This window comes from Bos mutus, chromosome 9 (assembly GCF_027580195.1).
Source record: "Bos mutus isolate GX-2022 chromosome 9, NWIPB_WYAK_1.1, whole genome shotgun sequence".
NCBI lineage: Eukaryota > Metazoa > Chordata > Mammalia > Artiodactyla > Bovidae > Bos > Bos mutus.
In genome coordinates, this window is record NC_091625.1 from 103,760,618 (window position 1) to 103,782,645 (window position 22,028).

Consider the following 22,028-nt stretch of genomic DNA (forward strand, 5'->3'; position numbering starts at 1 on the left):
GTGTGTGTGCACATGTGTGTATGTGCATGTGCTGTCCTGTGCCTGTGTTCTCCCAGGGCTGATGCTGGCTCTCTTTCCATGCAGGTGGACACTCTCTGTCTGGAGGATTTGCACGCCTTCATTGCGCAGGCCCTGTGCCTCCAAGGAAAGCCCACCATGGAGCTTGCGGACTTGCAGGTACTGATTGTCACCACCCTGAGGATGGCGCACCTGGCCACAGGGGTGACACACTTGCCGGCATTCTGTAAACTTGGTTGGTGTTTCACAGGAAAGGCTCCATGACTCCCTCACTCTGTGACTCTGTAACCCACCTGGCCACAGGGGTGACACTCTTGCCGGCATTCTGTAAACTTGGTTGGTGTTTCACAGGGAAGGCTCCATGGCTCCCTCTGTAGCTGGGAAGTTTGCCTTCTGGTCCCCTTGGCCCTTTCGGCCCTCCTCCTCCCTCCCTCTGGCAACTCTGTTCTTTGTGTCTGTGAGTTTGTGTTTTTTTGGTTTTGTTTCCAAATTCTACATAGAAGTGAAAGCGTGTCATTTGTCTTTCTCTGACTTATTTCCCATAGCATCATGCCCTCAATTCATGTAGTCACAAGTAACAAGGTTTTATTCTTTTTTTATGTTCCATCGTGTGTGTGTGTGTGTGTGCGTGCACAGTGTGTGCACGCACACACACTCATTGATGGACACTTAGGTTGGCCTGCTTGTCCTGGCTGTTGTAAATAGTGCTGCAGTGAACACGGGAGTGCATATCTCCTCAAGGTAGTATTTTCATTTTTTGCAGATAAATCCCAGGAGTGGAATTGCTGGATCATATAGTATTTCTGCTTTTAATTTTTAAGAGCCTCCATACTGTTTTCCACAATGACCTCACCAATTTATATTCCCACCAACAGTGCATAAGGCTCCCCTTTTCTTCATATCCTCTCCAGCATTTGTTATTTCTTATCATTTTGATAATGGCCATTCTGACAGATCTGAGGTGATAGCTCACTGTGGTTTTGATCTGCATTTCTCTGATGATTAGCAGTGTTGAACATCTTTTCATTTGCTTGTTGGCCATCTACATATTTTCTTTGGAACAAGGTCTATTCGGATCTTCTGCTGAATTTAAATCAGATTGTTCTGTTTTTTGGTTGTTGAGTTGTATGAGGTATTTATGTATTTTGAATATTTACCCCTTATCAGACAAATGTTTTGCAAATAATTTCTCCCATTCAGTGTGTTTTCTTCTCATTTTGTTGCTGGTTAACTTTGCTGTGCAGAAGCCCTTCTTTCCTTTTCTCCTTTTCATTTTTATGAGGTATAGTTGATGTACAATATTATATAAGTTACAGGTATACACCACAGTGATTCACAGTTTTAAAGGTTATACTCCATTTATAGTTTTTACAGTTACTGTAAAATATTGGCTTTATTTCCTGTGTTGTACAATATATCCTTGTCGCCTATTTATTTTTGTATGTAGTAGTTCGTTTTTTTTTTTTTTTTTTATCTTTTAATCTGCAGAAGTATTTTAGCTTGAGGTATCTTCACTTGTTTCTTTTACAAACCCCATCCGATAGGTTGTGGTGTGTGTCCTGGGTTGGGCGGCTGGGCATCCCAAGACACCATGCCCCACTCGCTCTCCTTGGGGGAGCCTGTTCCCCAGCCCCTGCCCTGTGGAATGCTCGCTCCCAGGCCGGCTGGGCAGCAAAGCCCACACAGCCCGTGCAGAGCCTCTTCCCAGCTCCAGGGCTGGAGGCAGAGCTCGCTGGCTGCCTGGTCCTGCTGCTCTGAGCTCAGAGCTCCATGTGCTCCTGCCCCTTCCTTCTGCTCAGAGTCGTCACACTTGGGGCAGATCTGAGGCATCTCAGGCTCTCCCAGGGGTGGGGCCTTTGAAACTCAGAGGCCAGAACTCAACAGGTTTGCCTTTCCCTGCCCCGTGTGCTTGTTGATGGCGCCAAGTCTTAGGTGACTAAAGAGAGGGGAGGAGCGTGGGATTACAGTTAGTGCTTCAGGTTTGATCTTCCTACGTCTCTTGTAAAGATTTGCCTTTTGCCATCCTTTGAGTCCTGGGTCCTTTCTGCAACTCTGTATTTATAAACTTAATGGTAGATCTCATGGTGGTCTTGGCCCTGGATCACCCTTCCTTCTGACTGGGGCACGAGTGGCTGGAAGAGCTGCCTGGGATGAGGTGATGGAGGAGGTGAGTTCCGCTCTGAAGCCCTAGGACGCTGTGTATGTTCAGGTGACTGAGTCAGAGCCGGGCTGAGGAGGTGGTCAGGACAGCGGGCTTCACGCCCCAGGATGTGCGTGGGCTCTGCTGCTCCCAGAGTCATTTCCTCTTTCATGTAATTTTTCATGAGGAAGATGCTCGGCTTCAGGCCAAGCTGCACGCTCTCTTTCCTGTGTTCCTGGGTTCTTTCTGTAAGCTGGCAGACACTCCAGTAGAAGTTGTTTTTTCTGTTTATTATCCGGGGTCCTCCATTCTGAACCTCAGACATGGGTCAGGACTAAGTTGGAAGTCGTGTGTGTTCAGAGGCTGCCTCCTCAGTGTCCTGGCTCCATGAGGCTGCAGATAAGACAGTTACGGTTGGGAGGCCTGTCAGTCCTAATAGAGCCAGCTCGCCTGAGACAGCCACTGACTTTGGCTGGGGGGAGATTTTGTTGCTGCGCATGGTGAGTTCAGAAAACTTGCAGTTGTTTCCGCTGGGACTGTGGTATTTTAGTGATCTTTTAGGGTGCAGCAGCCAGCCCAATCCTATGACAGGCAAACCTTGCCAGTGTGTCTCTTACTTCATTTTACCCTCTCCTCTTGTTCCTCATAAGTATCCATTTAAATTCTAGGAGTGTATTTCAACACAGTTTGCATTTCCCTGGCTTAAAGGTGAAGCATAAAAGTGACCTTGGATGGGAACAGACCGCGCAGAGGAGAGCTGCTTTTTGTTTTGCTCGCTGGGGGCAGGAGCCGCGTAACAAGTGCTTGCCCGCCCAGGCCTCGGAGTTCTCACCACAGCGTCGGCCCTTCATGGAGGCGCCGTGCTCGCCAGGCCCAGCCCTGCCCCGGCGCCTTGTGAGGAGGAAGAGACTTCTGGATGTGCTCCTGCTGGGCTCCTTGTTAAACCAAACCTCGATCTGATTTCTTTTTTCCTCTGAGACAGATCAGAAGATGGTAGATTTCCCCACACAGCCTTCACATGTCAATTATTTACATGTGAACCCAACAGCTATTTTTAAAGTACCCACTGTGGGGCACTCCTGCAGTGAGCTGGCTGGCACGTTTGCCCTGCCGTGTTCTCACAGGCTCGTGTGTCAGACAGACGTGGGCGAGTTACTCTCTACTCACAGTCACGTGGCTCGGTGCCCACCACGTCATGTCCAGGCCCTCGGCACAGACGCGGGCTCTGCTCCCCTGGCTCCCGTCTTCCTCCCCTACACGCTCGTCACGTGTCACACAGATGAGCCTGTCTCCTGCATGTTCACACACCTACCTGTTGGACCACAACTCTCCCTGTCCTGAGGACGCGTGCTAGGCCATGGCTGTGTGACTGGAGTTCAGATGCCTGCCACTGGCCCCACCGCTTCAGGCCGCCTCCTCCTGCTGTGGACGCCGCTTTCTTACCATGTCACATCCTGTTTCATGGCAGGGGGTGGCACCAGACAGGGATGGGAAGTTTGGAAGTCTAAGCTGGGGAGTTGCTGGGCTCCAGGAGAATACCAGTGTTTGATTCGAGCCAGCAGTATTTTCTAGCCCATGTGTCCCCTGTTGAGGACAGAGCATCTGAGGGTCTGAGTGTGACTCACACAGACAGGTGGGCATGTGCCAGACAGTGTCCTTCAGCAAATAAAAGCTTTCTTTGGAGAGTGAAAAGTATAAGGAGAAGGGACAGGTACAACATGAGAAACCTCTCGGGGAGGAGCTTGGAGGCTGGGTGGCCTCTGCCCTCGGAAGCTGTGGGACCCTGTCCAGTCCAGAGGGCTGGGAGCAGCCGCTGCTCCTCATGTGCCTGCCGGTGAGGTTCAGGCCTCCTTGGGCTTGTGTGGGATGGTCGTGCCCAGCCACAGCCACAGAGAACTTCGGTGTAGAGCCTCTAAAGTCTAGCTGGCCTTTCAGACCAGGGAATGCAAGAGCGTGCCCTTATTTTGTTTTCTGGTGGTGGTGACATGTCTGCAGTACTCTCCTCGCCCTGCCTGGGTTTCCACCTGCTTTTAAGACAGTTGCTCTGCTGAAGCAGTGCCTAAAGGGGCTGACTTACTTGCTTCAGCTTCAGTGTACGCGTAACTGCTAGTGAGCCCCAGGTGTGATAAACACCACACAGTGGCGTGTTTACTGCTCAGTATTTACCCTGAGGCTTTGCAGCAGTTCAGTTCAGTCGCTCAGTCGTGTCCGACTCTCTGCGACCCCATGAATCGCAGCATGCCAGGCCTCCCTTCCATCACCAACTCCCGGAGTTCACTCAGACTCACGTCCATTGAGTCAGTGATGCCATCCAACCATCTCATCCTCTGTCAGTAGAACTGGTTTTTCTGGTTTCTGTGGCCGTCACCTCAGCAGGAAGTGCTCAGGAATCAGCTCCTCCCTGTCTTCATTCCAAAGCATGAAGACATGCTAACTCCTATTTCCGAAACATGGGTCACATCCTCTTATCATTTTATTGCTGAAGCCTTTCCTTAGCCACATGAAATTAGCCCATGCTCACCAGTGACTCTGACTCTGGATTCAGGGCCAGCCTTCCACCACACTGACCGTCCCCACATCCTGGTTCTTTCGGGAAGAAGAGTTGCTGTGTGACTCTCCCAGTTGCCAGAAAAGGCCGTCAAGCCTCATATTTTCATTCTGCTCTTTTGACACAAACAAGTATTTATTTTTTGAATACACGCTTAGTTTAACATTTGAAAACCATTGTGATTGCCTTCATTAGCACCATGCATGTTGTACAGAAAGTATTGGTTGAATTCAGTTATTGTTTGTGGTGAACAGTCTCAGCAGACTAGGACTAGAAGAGAGTTTTCTTAATCTAAGAAAGAGTGTCTAAAACAGAAATCAGACTTTGTAGTTAAATAGTGCAAGTTTTTCCACTGTGCTGTGCGCGAGTCAGGGGTGCCTTCTTTCACCAACTTACCTTACACTGAAAGAATAGAATAAAACTATCATTATTGACAGGTGGTATGATTGTGTTTACCGGAATCCAAGTCTACAGAGCAACAATTAGACTCACTACACAAATTATCAGGGGCTAGTACAGAGTTGACACGCATAATTCAAGTATATTCTACAAAAACAAGCAAGTAAAGATGACCACCACATTTACTGTGTTTACCTTAACATCAAAGGAAAAAAGCCAAACATTTAGGAGAAGCAGCAGTTGGATAGAATCCCACTCTGAGAGCTGTAAAGCTGTGCTGACAGAATGCACTTCTGGGTGAGAACAGGCTGCTTGTTGAAAGGTGCCACTGTCTCCAGAGTGATTACATGCTAAGAGTGCCCCAGCCAGCGCTGCATGCAGCGGCATAGAACAGCGCCCAGGGTGAGCAGTGTAGAAACCCCAGCACTGCACACAATGGTGTATAACAGCCCGGAGGGTGAGCAGTGTAGAAACCCCAGCACTGCACACAATGGTGTATAACAGCCTGGAGGGTGAGGGTGACACTTGGTGTGTAGAAACCCGGAGGGTGAGCAGTGTAGAAACCCCAGCACTGCACACAATGGTGTATAACAGCCTGGAGGGTGAGCAGTGTAGAAACCCCAGCACTGCACACTTGGTGTGTAACAGCGCGGAGGGTGAACAGTGTAGAAACCCCAGCACTGCACACAATGGTGTATAACAGCCCGGAGGGTGAGGGTGAACAATGGTGTAGAAAGCCCCAGCACTGCAGTGTAGAAACCCCTTGGTGTGTAACAGCGCGGAGGGTGAACAGTGTAGAAACCCCAGCACTGCACACAACACAATGGGGTATAACAGCCCAGCACTGCACACTTGGGTGAACAGGGTGAACAGTAGAAACCCCAGCACTGCACACAATGGTGTATAACAGCCCGGAGGGTGAACAGTGTAGAAACCCCAGCACTGCACACTTGGTGTGTAACAGCGCGGAGGGTGAACAACCAGAGACGCCCCAGCTTCAGCCCCGAGAAGCCCGAGCCTGCTGTGTAGTTCGTCTGTCACTTGCTGGCGAGCGGGCCTGTCCACACCTGAGTCGTCGGGTAGCACCACCCTCGGGCCGCGGGGTGACTGGCAGCTTCCGTGGCGCTAATGCCACTTGCTTTGTGGTCCAGGTGCTTGTCGCCTGGTTTGTTTGAAAATTCAGATGGTCTGCAGAGGATCTCTGCTTTGGGAGGTGGTTTACTTCTATTAAATTTTACTTTAAAAGCAAAAGAGAAGTGTATAAGAAATGAAGAAATTGATTCTCTTACAGGAAAACCTACTTCATGAGAGAATTGGCCCCAGCCTGCCGGGGTCCAGCCCCGGCTGATCCAGGGTATTCGAAGGGGAGACGGCTTCAGCGACTATTTAAATATTCATCAAAGATATAAAGAGTAATAGAATGAGGATAGCTCAGTAGGAAAATTCAGTGGAGAAAAGAGGCTGAGTAGCTTGGTTTACGCAGGAGACCAATAAAACTTCAAGACAGGAAGCTTGCACCACTTACGTAGGCCGCAGGCGTCCTTCCGTTCTCCCGAAGAAGAGGAGGCACTGAGGCCTCCCGGTCGGATCTTAGAAGCCCAGGCATAATTAGTAAGCATGGCGGGTTCCGCGCTCCAGATGGAGACTCAGCCAGAGTGAGAGAGAGAGCGACATGGGGAGACCAGTATTTCGAGGAACTGATCCCAATTCTTTATTTTCCAGAGTCTGTTTTTATACACTGAGATGTTATACAAAAGTCACGTGGGGACAGCAGTCCTGACTTTTATTAAAGTCAGGTGCTTCATACAAATGTATACAGAGGTCTTAGGGGTGTTACATCATCTTCTGGCCAGGGGGGCCTGCTGACAATTTATGACCCTCTCCTTGTGACAGTGGTCAGTCAACCAGAACACTTTTTTCTCCAAGGGTGATTATTCTTAAAACAGACGCCACCCAAATAAAGTTACATTCCTATAGGGTGAGGGTGTAGTAGGTTTTAGTTAAGGAAAGAATTTACTTAGCTTAAGGTCTAACATGATTAATATCAAAAGTTAATACTTATTTCTTCTATATATTCATTAATGTGTGTAAGGGCAGGGGATGTGGAGACTTAGCAACAAACATTGGCTCAACAAATGAAAAACCCTTCACCAATACAATTTCTAATCAGCCCATTATACTAATAGTTTTCTAACTTTTCTAAGGAACCTGTTTTTAGAAGGTTTAAAGCATCTCGTGCCTCTCACGGTTGGGAGGCTGTGAGCAATCACATGTGGCTGGACAAGCCTGTCAGGCAGGCTAGAGAACCTTCAGAGGAGTTCGTAGGTTGAAACACTCTTGTCACGCCCAGGAATTATTATTAACTGGAGCTCTAAGTTAACTCCTTCTCCGAAAGAGGTTGTGGGAAACAGCCCCCCGTAAAGTCAGAGGTGTAGGGGAGAGCACAAAGTAGTAAAGTAGGCAGGCCTTGGTTATGGAGGTAGATGCTCGAGAATTTCCAGGGGGACTCCTGAGGCTCGATCCCGCCTTTGCGTATGTTAAGCCTCCTTCCTCATGACCTTTGCCGTGGGCGGAGTGCCTCACGCCGGCCCCCAACACCAGCCCTCAGTAAGTACGTAACATCTGCATTGGTTCAGCGGACCTTGAGCAGCCTTGGGTGTGCTCACCTGGGGCTGAGCTGCCCCCTTCACACGGCCCACAGTGCTGCCTCGGGGCCGGGCACTGCAGGGGGTGAAGGAGGTGGAGAGTAGGGCCCGAGATCATAGCCGTCCCACAGGGTCAGGCAGGCTTCTGAACACTTGAAGTGGCTGGGGCATCTGAGAAACAGAGCAATTAACCTTACTGCACTTAAATTCAAGTCCCACCTGGGGCCCCGCCGCTGGCCTGGGCAGTGCCTTTTGATACGGACAGTACCGTGTGTGGGCACACAGGGCAGGGCCCCATGGCTGGAAATAGGCAGTGGGGGCAAAATGCTGATGGCAGCGAGAGCTCAGTAGCCTGGTGAGACCCCGATCCACTGAGGGGTCGCGACCACGTTTCTTTCAGCAGGGAAATGAAACACGACTTAGAAAAGGGATGAAACTGCGGTCCTTTTCCTGGTTTATTTCAGTTTTGTGAACTATGTCAGGTGCGTAAGGATGTTGAAAATCGCTACTGTTAACTTTGAGCAATACAGATCCACCTGATGCTGACAGACTGAGTGGAACTTCCCTTAATAAAACCCTGTGGACACTTGCTTGTGGTCAGTTCACTGTTTATGGCCAGCACAGGCCACAAATGCCAAAAACGAGCGACTGAGGCAAACGATATCTCTGCCTGTTCCTACCATATGGAGCCCCCACAGTGTCCAAGGACAGGAAGGAGGTTTGACGACAAAATAAAAATTTTGTATGGGTGTGATGTTAATTTGTAAGAACTATCAGCCCATCTTTGCCAACAAAGGTCGGTCTAGTCAAAGCTTTGGTTTTTCCAGTAGTCATGTATGGATGTGAGAGTTGGATTGTAAAGAAAGCTGAGTGCGGAAGAATTGATGCTTTTGAACTGTGATGTTGGAGAAGACTCTTGAGAGTCCCTTGGCCTACAAGGAGATCCAACCAGTCCATCCTAAAGGACATCAGTCCTGAATATTCATTGGAAGGACTGATGCTGAAGCTGAAACTCCAATACTTTGGGCCACCTGATGCGAAAAACTGACTCACTAGAAAAGACCCTGATGCTGGGAAAGATGGAAGGCAGAAGGGGATGACACAGGATGAGATGGTTGGATGTCTTCACTGACTCAATGGACATGAGTTTGAGTAAACTCCGGGAGTTGGTGATGGACAGGGAGGCCTGGCGTGCTGCAGTCCATGGGGCTGCAAAGTTGGACACCACTGAGCAAGTGAACTGAACCAGCCCATCAACCCTGTGCAATAATAAGCCATTTTGTTCTTAAATGACAGACATTTATGTGGAATTTTATAGTAATGCTCATGGTTAGAACTCAGTGACTCATCAGTGTCCAGAATGACCCTGTCTTGGCCTCTCCGCCTTTCCTTTTTATTTTCTTTTTTCCCTTGCAAAGTTAGTTTTCTTTTTGTGTTTATTTTTGGCAGTGTTGGGTCTTCATTGCTATGCACAGGTCTCCTTCATTCGTGGTGAGGGGCTGCTCTTTGTTGCGTGTGCGGGCTCTTAACAGTGGTGGCTTTTCCTACTGCGGAACCTGGGCTATAGAGTGTGGGCTCAGTTTTCTGCAGTATGTGGACTCTCCCTGACCAGGAATCGAACCCGTGTTCCTGGCATTGGCAGGCAGACTCTGTACCACCAGGGAAGTTCCTGCCTTTGCTTTTAAAGAAATTTTCCTGGTGGGCCCAAGGCTGCGATCCATTCACCTTCCTGGCAGAACGGAGCTTTGCTGCCCCGAGGGCGTCTGTGTGGAGAGCTGGTCCTGGCCTTGTGGGCGCGGGGCCTGAGCCACCAGTCGTGTTGGGGGAGCTCTGGTTCCCCGTGTGAGCCACCAGCCATGTTGGGGAGCTCTGGTCCCCGTGTGAGCTGCCAGCCATGTTGGGGGAGCTCTGGTCCCCGTGTGAGCCACCAGCCATGTTGGGGGAGCTCTGGTCCCTGTGTGAGCCGCCAGCCATGTTGGGGGAGCTCTGGTTCCCCGTGTGAGGGCTGCCTCCTCACCTTCTCCCCACATTTGCCTCTGCAGCTCGACCACATCGACCCCAGAGCTGTGCAGCTGGCCACCCTCCTGGTGCGTGGTCTCACCACCCTGGTGCTGGTCAATGGTGCCTGCGGCTCCCCCTGGGAGATGGCTGACTTCATGCCCTGGCACCTGTTCGACGGGAAGCTGTTTCATCAGAAGTACCTGCAGTCTGAGAAAGGGTACACTGCAGAGGTGCTCGTGGAGCAGAACGTGAGTCCACAGTCCTCTTCACATTAGAGAAGGTAGTAGGTTTGAAGTCAGTCGTTCAAATGCATCGTGAAAATTTAGGGTCCTTGGCTGGAGGTCACGGGTCAGCAGCACTGTCCTCACAGTCACTCCTTCAGGGGTGACCCTGAAGGAGACCCCAGAAACCCACACTGAGGAGTTCTGAAACTCACCCAGAAATCAGCAAGGTTGCTGGCGGCTGCCCTGGACAGCCTGTGCCCCTGGCCTGAGGATCACATCGCGAGCTTCCCCGAGATTGTGTGGAGGCGGGTGAGCGGCATCCCACCGTCTTACACATTTTATATTTCCGAGCACCTTTTCTCCTTTTCCCCATTTGAAGAGTGTGCACTCCCTGCAGACCTCCCTGTGCAGGTGTCAGGGCGATTCAGTCGGCGTGGTGGTGATGTGTTCCTTTAAGGCCAGCAGTTTAGTGGGGCTGCTCGCCACCACCCTAGCTCTGTAAGTACAGTTGCTGCGTGGTTCCTGGAAGATTTCCAAGTCAAGCTATAGCCCGGCTCGTTTGAAACAAGTGTCAGTACCCACGGGACCCTGTGGTGGGTGAGAGCTACTGTGATGGGCGAGAGCTACTGTGATGGGCGAGAGCTGACCGGTCAGTGACGGGGTGGCATTCCACGCCTTATGCATCAGACAGAAAATGTTGATGTGTTGGCATCACTGTTTCACGCAGAGACAATTCAGGGTGTCACAGGACTGTAAGTGTTCAGAATTTACAAGCAGCCAAAATCAGGTACATCCAGCAAAAGCAGAGTACTGGCAAAAATGTCCCATGACTGCGGCTTTAGTACCGAATCAGTGAAAGTAACAGTAGGCCAGGCTCATGCCACTGCCCGCACATCACCCCCGCAGACCCATCTCACATCTGGAGCCAGTGCAGACAGTCAAGGGCTACACTTTCTGCTCCATGAAAGCTGCCTACAGACGGGTGAGCACGCAGCCGCCCAGAGGCGGCTGGGAAGGTTGCCCATCCCTGCACTGTCAGCGGAATCGCTCTGTCTGCCCGCTGTCTTGGACCCAGTGGGGACTGAAGTGATGACGTCGCCAGCAGGGGGGTCCTCAGTGCAGTCGGTGGTAGGGTGTAGACACCCCCGCAGGCCTGAGGCCCTTCTGCAGACACTTGTCTCACTGCAGACATAGGTGTGCTGCTGCTCCTAGCAGGTCGCGCGGGTGAGGACCAGCTTCTGGGACTCCTGCCGGCTGTAGCATGGCGGGCAGGCGCTGCCCTCCCCGTTGCTGTGTCTCCCGAGCGCCTGCTGTGTCTGACACTGCTCTGCCGACTCATCTGTTTGCAGAGGTCCCACGTCACCAGATTCCACACCCTGAAGTCGGTCGTGTGCAAGGCCTGTGGGAAGGAGAGCAGACCAATCGTCAGCAGGCGGCACTGGCGTCCACACCACGCAGGTGGGTCCTGGCCCCTTGGCCCTGCGTGCAGCTCAGGCTGGCGCAGTGGGACGAAGCTCACGTGCTGCTGAGTGGTTAGGTTCTGGCCCCGCAGGAGAGAGTCTGCAGAGGCCGCGTGTGCAGAGGGCTGAGGGCCCTGCCCTGGGGCTTCGCCTGCTCTCCAGGAGGCCCTAGAGTGCGCGCCACTGGGTTGATGGGTCTTTATTTGACAAAGGTTTGGGTTTATTTTTTCTCATGATATGAGAAGAACTCAGAATATAAAGAACATAACTAAAAAGGGTTGTTTTAATTACACTGAAACCGAAACAACCTTTATATCTGCCCCTGAAGATAACAGATGTTTGCTGTTGACAGTGTCTTTGTGTTTGTCTCACTGTGAGTGTGCTCGGTGTGTGGCCTCTCCTCCTGGGCACTCGCCTTCCAGCACAGTCACGGTGCTCAGGCTCCCCTCAACAGAATCCCCACCTCTGCATGTGTGGCGTTTGCCTGATAGCTTCCCTGCCTCAGGCTTCCGGTTTTCTTTTTACGCATGATGGTTTTGTGTGTGTGTGTGTTTCCTTAGGGTAGAGTTCCTTGTTCACAGAATTACAGATCCAGACATCATCAGATTTTAGATTAACGTTGCCAACTTGTTTTCTAAAAGCACATGGTCCCTGCACACCTTCACCAGCAGGATTAAGAGTTTCCGTTGAGTGCATCCTTGACATCGCTTACGTTTGCTTTTCTCAGTAATTTGATAGGTGAAAAAGCCTATCTCCTTCACTGGGTGCTTCTTTATCAGTGAAGTTGGGCATCTTGTTCAGTACCTTGTTGTGTTAATGAGTTCAGTTTAATCATGTTCCCATGTCCTCATTTGGGTAGGATCTGTAACTGTCACTGTAGCAGTCCTGGTGCTATGGTGACAGAATAAGAGAATTACCCCAAATCCCTACCCCAAGACTGTCCTGGTTCTCACACCAGCCTTGCACGTTTCGCTCCGAGAGACGTTGTGCCCTGAGGTCAGTAAGGCCCCGGGGTGGTGTCCAGCTCCTGCCCGTCAGCGCCGTGTGCAGTGGCTTCAGCCCCTCCTGGCTCCTGTGGGACAGACCCCCCTGGCCTCACCCTCTCGCCGTCCCTGACCTTTCTCCTGCTGCCTGGAGCAAAGCAGAAGTTGATTCCTTGCAAAGTAAATAGGCAACGTTCTCTCTGCATCACCTGTTCCCTGCATCTCTTGGCCGCGTCACTCAGACCATGTGTCCCGCGAGCTCTGGCCCAGGATTCCCGTCAGTGGTGCAGTTGTCCGCAGAGCAGGGGCGGGCTGGCTACAGACATGCAGACGGCAGGATGCAGCCTGCTTCAGCCACGGTGGTTGCTGGGAGGCGAACTCCTGAACCTCTTGCTGCACGTCAGAGTTGGGTGCTCGGGCCCAGGAGGCCCACGTGTGGGACAGGTTTTGTTTAAGGCCTGTGGTCGCCCACATGTCAGGTGTGTGCTTAAAGCTGCCGTCCAGTGGCTCCTAGTAGGGACAGGAAACTGTGACTGCTCTCTGGTGAAGTGTCCGTACAGATGGCAGCCTGGGGCGGGCCTGTCGTGTTATCCCAGGTTATGGAGGAAACTGTTAACAGCCTGAGGTTCTTCGGTTCAGTCCTCTGTGCCCCAGTGACCCACCAACACCACGCAGGTTCTTGGCGGCAGAACTCGGCCCCTTGAACCCAGCCCCGCATCCTCGGTTACCTGTACCAAACGCTGCCTCCTCCTGGACAGGGCTGTGCCAGGGACACTTGTCCTGGTACCTTCCAGGCAGCACCCAGGTCAGAGTGCGTTTGGAGGGCAGTGGTCACGGTGCTGGGCCAGCGAGGAGTCGCCCGCCTGTGTCCACCGAGCACTGGTTCACCTTGAGGCCAGTACTGGGCAGGCTCAGCCTCCTTTCTTTATAGAGCAGCAGGAAGTACCAAGATACTATTTAAAATCACATTTAAATTTGTACTTAGAGTTGCTAGTGCTGTGTTCCAGTAGAGACAAGCAGAGGGCAGCAGGTTTTAGGGCTTTAGGAGAGGAATTGAGGATGGGTGGCTTACGTGCTGATGAAGCTCATGAAGAGCTGGGAGAGGGCAGCCTGCTCAGGCCTGCTGTGTCCCAGAGCCCACGGGCTGGTGGCCAGCATTGCGGGCCTGGGCTTCTAGCTCCGGGCACAGCAGCGTCTGGTCCACTGCCCAGGGCAGCTGATGGAGGAAGCCCTGCCTGGAGGCACCTAACAGAGCACCCTGCTCATCACCAGCACAGACTCTCCTGGGCACCCAGGCCGGCCCCAGAGCCTGCATCTTTCATGGGCTTTCCCTCTGACGGAAGGTACGCCAGGAGTTTGAAAGCTACCAGCCCAGGGCCACCTTGCTCACTCCTAAGAACAACTGCCACGGGGGTTAGGCGCGTGTAGCTGCTGACATGCCGTCGCGTGTCCCCACAGGGCGGTGGGGCCGACAGGGATCCAGCTCCCACGGGACAAGCTCCGGGTACAGCCGGTCTGGCCACGGACAGCACTGGAGGGACCAGGGGCCAGGTAAGAGGCCCACGGGCGTTCTAGGCCTGCCTCGTGGCTGCTTGGGAGTAGGTTGTATGTTTGCAAGCGAGTGAGCAGGAAAATACACAGGCCTGGGAGCCCCGCCTGCTCAAGTGCAGAGGCAGTCGCCATGCTGGGCGCCAGCCTGCTGCCTGATTCATCTTCTGTTAATTCGTTCAGCTGCCCAAGACCCAGTTTCGTAATTTACTCGAAAGCTCCTGTGAAGGTTACATACGCACGTGCGTGCGTGCTAAATCACTCAGTTGTGTCTGACTCTCTGTGACCCCGTGGACTGTAGTCCCCCAGGCTCCTCTGTCCATGGGGCTCTCCAGCAGGAATACTGGAATGAGCTGCCGTGTCCTCCTCCTGGGGATCTTCCCGACCCAGGGATGGAACCTGAGCCTCCTGCATCGGCAGATGGGTTCTCTACCACTAGCACTACCCGGGAAGCCCCTATATACACGTACATCCTTCTAATGAAATAACGCAGAAAGTAGCATTCTGCCAGTATCAGCATTTCCTTACATCTTGTGAGGAACCCAGGAGCCTCAGAATGTGGCCTGGGAAGCAGGGTGAGTCTTTTCCTGCATGTGTGATGCAGACGCCTGGTTTAAAACAGGAGGATAAATTTCGTATATAGTAATTTACACTTTAAATACACTGAAAAACTCATATCAGTATTTAAATTCAGATTCTCTGCAGTTTTGAGAGCCAAACTGTAATAGACTTTTGAATTACCTAAGATTTCTAGTTTTACCTTTCCAAATGCAAACACCTGTAATTTTCCTGTTACTTTTGCGACCTTTGAGATGTGTGCCGTGCACCGGCCTCTCGTTGTTGTGTGTGACTGCTGCCAGTCATCACGGCAGCACGACCCTGGTCCCACGGGTGGCCTGTGAGGGCTGCGTTCCTCCTGCTGGTTCTTGAAGGATCTGCACGCTTAGCGGATATTTGGGGTCCACAGTAGGGTTCCATGAGGCCCCACCCCTGGAGGAGAGAGAAGCCCCCACAGTTAGTCACAGGTGCTGCAGCTGTTCCTTTGACCCTGCTTCCCCTTCAGCCTCTGCTCCCCAATCATGCCTCCCAGTGCCCCCTGAGGCCTCCAGGCAGGCTGGCTGAGCAGTCAGTGGTGCCCACCCCTTAGGAGCCGCCGTCCGGGGCAAGCTCAGGTTCCCTCCCCCGGTGCCAGCCAAGTAGTCTGGACAGTTACGTAGCGCAGTGTTACCGAGAGTAGGGAAATACCAGCTTTTCCACGGTTCCAAGTGTGTCTGAGAGGATTTCCAGTTGAGAAGGGGCTAAGGTTGACGACTAGACCACAGGCAGGGCTCCCACATGTAGGCAGGTCTGTGTCAACCCTGGAGTCAGAGGGGCACCCCAGTGCTGTGGACTCACAGTTGAGGGCAAGTCCCTCTGACACGGGGGTGGGGGCGGAAGGGGGTCCCCGTCTGTCCTCACACCCGGACGGTGTGTAGGGACACGGCCCCCAGTTGGGCAGTGGTGCGTGGAGAATCTCTGCTGGTAACTTTAAGAACGACGGCCCTCCTCAGAGAAGCCAGGGCAAGGTGGTTTTGGTTTTGAATTTTATTGATCTATTTTTGGCTTCATTAGGTCACCATCACTGAGCGGGGGCTTTCTCTAGTTGCGGCTCACGGGCTCAGCTGCCCTGCAGCTCGTAGGGTCTTCCCACACTAGGGGTCGAACCCACGTCCCTGGATTGGTGGGCAGATTCTTAACTGCTGGACCAGCAGGGAAGTCCGGGGAAGGGGTTTCTGAGGGAAAGAGGGACCTGGAGACGTGTAGGCCCAGAAGGAGAAAGGCAGGGCTCACCCCGGCCTCCGGCACCTTACGCAGCTCTGAGGAGAGGGTCTGTGAGGAGGAGAGGGTCTGTGAGGAGGAGAGGGGCTCTGAGGAGGAGAGGGGCTCTGAAGAGAGGGGCTGTGAGGAGAGGAACTCTGAGGAGAGGGACTCTGAGGAGAGGGCCTGTGAGGAGGAGAGGGGCTCTGAGGAGGAGAGGGGCTCTGAAGAGAGGGGCTGTGAGGAGAGGAACTCTGAGGAGATGGGCTCTGAGGAGGAGAGGGGCTCTGAGGAGGAGAGGGGCTCTGAGGAGGAGAGGGGGTCTGATGAGGAGAGGGGGTCTGACGAGGAGAGGGACTCTGAGGAGAGGGGCTGGGGCAGGGCCACGGCCTGGAGCAGGAGCCGCAGCAGCTGCTCCCACTGTGGTGCCCAGGCAAATGCGGGAGAGGCGCCGGTCAGTCATGCCTGGAGCCCGCGGCACAGCGCGGGGAGGCGATGCGGTCCTCACTGGACCTGGCCTCTGTGCTGGCCCGGGGGCCTCGGGGTGTGCCGTGGGCTGGGAGCAGTGGCGGTGCCGAGCCCCATCCCTGTACCAGTGAGATGCTGATGCCCAGAGCCAGGCCCAGCGGAGCGTGGAGGGGCCGCAGTCGTTCCGCTGCCCGACCCGACCCGGCCAGCTTGGCCCTCCTCCAGAGCCCGCGCCCCAGCTTCGCATGCGGAGGGAAAGCCACCCAGAGCGCCTGCCTGGCCATCTCCTGGTCGAGCTCCCATCGAGTAGGTGAGAACAGCCGCCTTCCTCGCTCCTTGGCTCGGGCTTCGGGAGAGCCCCGTGGGGAGGCGGCAGGCCGAGCCGGGCACAGGTGGGCAAGGCCATGACCGCAGGGGGCACACACCCTGGGACCAGCAGTGCCTGGGGGCGCATGTGGCCGACCCCAGCAGCCCACTGACAGGCCTCCCCTCAGCCCACTCCTGCGCCTCCCTGGGCCTCCTCACGGGCGTCAGCCTGGTGCCCTGGGGCCCTTCTGCTCCAAGCCCCAAGGTCTCTGCTGCTGCTGTTTTGCGGCGGGACAGCAAGCCTGCGGGGTGAGTGCAGGGGACGGGCCATGTCCTGGGGACACGCCGTCAGGAGCAGGCCTTGCACTGCCTGCGCCGGGGGACTTGGACCTGGTGGGCCTTGAATTTGAAGTCTGTAGAACAGTACACACTACAGCCTTTCTTTTCTTACTTCACTCGGGTCCAGACAAGTAGAGGCTGCCTGGAGTTCTACAAAGGCAGCACCCCCAGGGCTCTCCCTGACCTCTGACCTGGAGGGAAGAGACTGATATCCTGGGCCTCCATGGGTCACAATGGTCTCTTCTTGATCTTGCTCTTCTCCTGCATTGAATCTACAGTTTCTCTTAATGTTTTTACATTGACCTGTCCTATTAGAGTTTTTTCCTGTTAAAAAGCAAAGTCTATCATACCTCAGTTAAAGCTTTTCGCTTTTCACTTTCATGCATTGGAGAGGGAAATGGCAACCCACTCCGGTGTTCTTGCCTGGAGAGTCCCAGGGACAGGGGAGCCTGGTGGGCTGCTGTCTATGGGGTCGCACAGAGTCAGACATGACTGAAGCAACTTAGCAGCAGCAGCAGCAAAGCTGTTTTTTAATCATAAAGTAAAGCAAGGAAACAAAGCACGCTGACTGCAGGTTTGGCCTCTGTGGTTTCAGCCATCATTGAGCGTGTGCCCAGAAGCCATCGCTTAAACACCAAGCCCTTCCCAGGCCCTTGCCCTCGGCCTGGTCAGTATTTCCTCTGGTCACCGGCCAGGGAAGCAAAGGTGTGAATATTGGCTTCCTCCTTACTTCCCTGTGATGGCAGAGCTGTCAGGGGCATGTTGACATCGAAGGAGGAACTGTTTTCCTTGGACCTACAGTAAACAGGTCTTCAGATTCTGTTGGCAGGCGGTGGTGTCTAGGAATCTCTCCTCATGCAAATTAGGGAGCAGAGACTTCCTTAGGGTGGGAGAGCAGACGCTCACTCACGGCAGCCCTGGCTCCCTGGGCGGGGCCTTCTCCAGAGCCCTCGCGACTGGACGGCAGGGGCCTTCTCCAGAGCCCTCGCGACTGGACGGCAGGGGCCTTCTCCAGGAGCCCTCGCGACTGGACGGCAGGGGCCTTCTCCAGAGCCCTCGCGACTGGACGGCAGGGGCCTTCTCCAGGAGCCCTCGCGACTGGACGGCAGGGCCTTCTCCAGGAGCCCTCGCGACTGGACGGCAGGGGCCTTCTCCAGGAGCCCTCGCGACTGGACGGCAGGGGCCTTCTCCAGGAGCCCTCGCGACTGGACGGCAGGGGCCTTCTCCAGGAGCCCTCGCGACTGGACGGCAGGGGCCTTCTCCAGGAGCCCTCGAGCAGGGGCCTTCTCCAGGAGCCCTCGCGACTGGGACGGCAGGGGCCTTCTCCAGGAGGGCAGGGGCCTTCTCCAGGAGCCCTCGCGACTGGACGGCAGGGGCCTTCTCCAGGAGCCCTCGCGACTGGAGGGGCCCTCCAGGAGCCCTCGCGACTGGACGGCAGGGGCCTTCTCCAGGAGCCCTCGCGACTGGACGGCAGGGGCCTTCTCCAGGAGCCCTCGCGACTGGACGGCAGGGGCCTTCTCCAGGAGCCCTCGCGACTGGACGGCAGGGGCCTTCTCCAGGAGCCCTCGCGACTGGACGGCAGGGGTCTTCTCCTGAGAGCCTTCGTAACTGGACGGCAGGGGTCTTCTCCTGAGAGCCCTCGTAACTGGACGGCAGGGGTCTTCTCTAAGAGCCCTCGCAACTAGACCACCCGGGTCTTCTCTTGGAGCCCTCGTAACTAGACGGTAGGGGTCTTCTCCTGAGAGCCCTCGTAACTAGGAGGCAGGGGCCTTCTCCAGGAGCCCTCGTAACTGGACGGCAGCGGTCTTCTCTAGGAGCCCTCGTAACTGGACGGCAGGGGTCTTCTCTCGGTGCCCTCGTAACTGGACCGCAGGGGTCTTCTCCAGGAGCCCTCGTAACTGGACGGCAGGGGTCTTCTCCAGGAGCCCTCGTAACTGGACGGCAGGGGTCTTCTCCAGGAGCCCTCGTAACTGGACGGCAGGGGTCTTCTCTCGGTGCCCTCGTAACTGGACCGCAGGGGTCTTCTCTCGGTGCCCTCGTTAACTGGACGGCAGGCTCCTTGGAGAGCAGCTCCAGGGGCTGCCCATGTACCATGTCCTGCTTGTATGGACGGGGCCCGTGGAGGCTGAGGTCAGACTGAGTGCTGTTGATGATGCAAGTCAGAGAGTGAGCAGATCGTGCTGAGGGCCTTGTGTCCCCCTGGGCCTGGACTAGAGGACAGGCAGGCAGCTGGTGCCTGGCGATCTCCCCATCGGTCTGGCAGGGTCTGAGGTTCTGGGAAAGGGTAGGTCTGGGAGGCCAGGGAAGGAGGTGTCACCTGCCAGAGCACAAGGCCAGGGCCGCCACCACTTCGGGCTGACGAGAGGGTTCGAGGACGCATGCCAGCAAGGCCTGTGTGTCTGGTGAGTTGTCCAGCCCGCTCGCGGGCATCAAGCACATTGGTAGAGCAGAGGCCCTGGGGGGAATGTGCTGTCTCCCCAGTCCTTCTGCTCCGCTGGTGACCTGAGCTCTGGGCCCCGCGGGTCCCACTGCCGAACCTCCTGTAGATCGCAGGATCCAGGTCGACTTGTGGACCTAAGGGACCATCAGCTCTGCAAGCAAGGCCGGAGGTCAGGTGCCAGTGGTTCCCGCGCTGGCCTGCCACCCTGGGGTGCTTTCCCTTTAGGCTCAGGGCAGACAGTTGCCAGGTGGCCTCTGAGGAAACCCCTGCTCTGTGGGGGCTGCAGGAGTCCCACCAAAGTCCAGGGGTGCCAGTGCCAGAGGGTTTGGGGCTGAAACACTCCTCTGGGGGCCTCAGGGTGGAGGCAGAGGGAGGTGGTGAGTGCTGCTTTGGTATCAGACTTGGGAATTCAGGAGTTGGGATGGGGGAGAAACTGGAAGGTCTGACAAGACACATGCAAGCAAGCAGAGCATGTGTCCTTGCGTGTTGCCCGATATGGAAGGTGCTCAGAAAATGTTTGCAGTGCACGTATGTTTCCACACACAACATGTTTTATACACACACGCTTGTGTACATTAAGTCTTTTATTAGAACAGGAACATGTTTTTTCAGGTCAGGTAATCCATTTTTTCTCCTTCTTAATGTGGTTGAATGATGTCGTCTTCACTTAGCCAGCACATTTTTTGCTGTGTTCTATCTACTTTTCAGCCCCTTTTATAGTATTTTTTGGAGATACTCAAGCAGTCCAAGCAGAAAGTTGTCACTATTTTCAGGACAGAGTTAACAAGCAGGTTTCCCATGGCTGCTCCTAGGCCCCCTGACCTGATGAGAGGTGAGCCGCTCCATTTGGGCCGGGCAGAGAGGTGAGAACTGAGGGCTGGGAGCCTTTCTGGGCTGGGAGCCAATGAGACAAGGGTGGGGACCTGGGACCAGCAGAGGTGTGAACCTCTATTCACCAAGGGGTGAACATCAAAGCTTTCGGAACTTTTAAAATGCTGGCCAGGAGCTAAAGTGAGAACGTTTAACCTCTTCATGCAGTTGGTGAGAAATGATGTGTTAAATTCCACAGCTGGTAGCTACAAATTTGCCTGTGATTTCTTCAGATTTTCACTTCTCAGTGGTGATTCCTAGGAGGCCTGAGCTGTTGTAAAGCTGCCTCTGATCATCTGTGATAACAAGGACGCTGCCTGGAAACCTCATTCTGGCCACTGCTGTGACCCCTTCTTGTCACCCTCCTGGGGGTGCAGGTGACGAGGCTGCCCATCACTTTTGCTGGAAAAGTGTTACGTTTTAAATGTGGAAAGCCATCACCTGTTTTACTTGTAGAATGGTTCTTTTCTGACCCTAGGGATGCCAGAAAGTGGGCAGCAGCCTCGAGGGCAGGGATGGGGAAGCCTTGGGCTCTGCTGCAGAGGGAGCCACCCTGGCACTTTCCTGCTCTTGGCAGAACATCCCAGGCGCCATCTGCACGGGAAGGGCCATTTGCAAACATCCCTGGCAGCAGTGGCCATGTAGACGCCGTGCAGACGGTGGCCCTGGAGTTGAGGGGAGCAATTCTGACAGTGCTTCCTTCCACCAACAGGACTGCCTCTTAATTAATTGCTTCCTACTTTAATGAATAATTATGGAACAAAGTTTTAATGACAGGTGGCCACAGCTAAAAAGAGAATAAAGTTCTGGCCCAAATACAACTCAGATGTTGTTTTTGTACATATTTAGAAATGTGTCATTTTTTTCTGTTTGATTTTTAGAGAAATTTAATTCTTATTTTTTGTTTTGTTATCTGTTTGGTACAGGAAGTAGACAGTATGAGCCTGACCAGTGGAGAAGATATTAATCATCTTCTGGGTAAGTCCACCACTTAACATCTTCAGAATAAATCAGTTCTATCAAAGATTGGAGTAAAACATCTGTCTTTATACCATAAATCTTTCATAGCAAGTACCAAACTTTTAAAAGAATTCAGATGTTAAAACCTCCCAACTTGGTTTCAAGGTAAGTTTGCTTTCTCTAGAAAAAGTGTGCACAGAAGAAGCCGCAGAGTCTGGCTATCAAACCAGAGTGAAGCCTCTGGACCTCTGGACCCTCCTTCAGAGTGAAGTCATCTGAGGAGAGGCTCGCCGGGGGTTCCAGACCCAGAGTCACTTCAAGAGGAAAAGCATCTATTTCAGCCTTCTTCCTCATTCGACTTTAAAACGCCTTTGTGGGCTTACCTGTAGACGTCGTCCTGACTCCACGTCCCCAAACAGCTATGGTTAACGTCTTCATGCCGGTCTGCATCTGTTGATTCTTTTAATGAATTGAAATCTTATTATATCCCACTTTTTTTTAACTTTAATACTAGACTGTGAGGATATTTCCCAGATGATCTTATCTTTTAAGACATGATGTCTAATAAGCTGTATCATTTTCCAGAAATTATTTACTAATCATAAATTGTAACCAGAAGTAAAGTTTCCAACTGTACCTTCACAGAAAGATGTACCAGCTTCCTTCTCACCTTTTTGGTGGGAGAGGTGACTGCATGGTCTTGACACTGCCTGTGACGCATGGGTCTGTTTCAGTTGTTGTACCCTTTCATTTAGAATTTGCTCCAGCCCAGAGCCTGTGCCTGTGAAGACACCTGGATTCAGCACACATTAGGCATCAGACAGGAAGCCTGCAAACCATGTAGAGAGAAGCAGTAGTTGAGTGTCAGGAAGCCTAATTTAT

The 22,028-nt window shown here is 53.4% G+C and overlaps 1 protein-coding gene across 3 annotated transcripts in view; it reads left to right on the top strand.

Annotated features, from left to right (window-relative positions):
- Nucleotides 1-21,164, top strand: part of FAM120B (family with sequence similarity 120 member B) — a 66,464-nt gene extending 45,300 nt beyond the window's left edge. For 2 of the 3 annotated variants that reach the window (XM_070377087.1, XM_070377089.1), the window contains 5 exons: nt 85-177; nt 9,793-9,999; nt 11,325-11,433; nt 13,877-13,969; nt 21,113-21,164. In XM_070377087.1, the coding sequence (XP_070233188.1) occupies nt 85-177; nt 9,793-9,999; nt 11,325-11,433; nt 13,877-13,969; nt 21,113-21,153 (543 nt within the window). In that variant the 3' untranslated portion in view covers nt 21,154-21,164. The remainder of the gene's footprint in view (nt 1-84; nt 178-9,792; nt 10,000-11,324; nt 11,434-13,876; nt 13,970-21,112) is intronic. The other variant, XM_070377088.1, reaches the window with a different exon arrangement.
- Nucleotides 21,165-22,028: the final 864 nt, after the last annotated feature.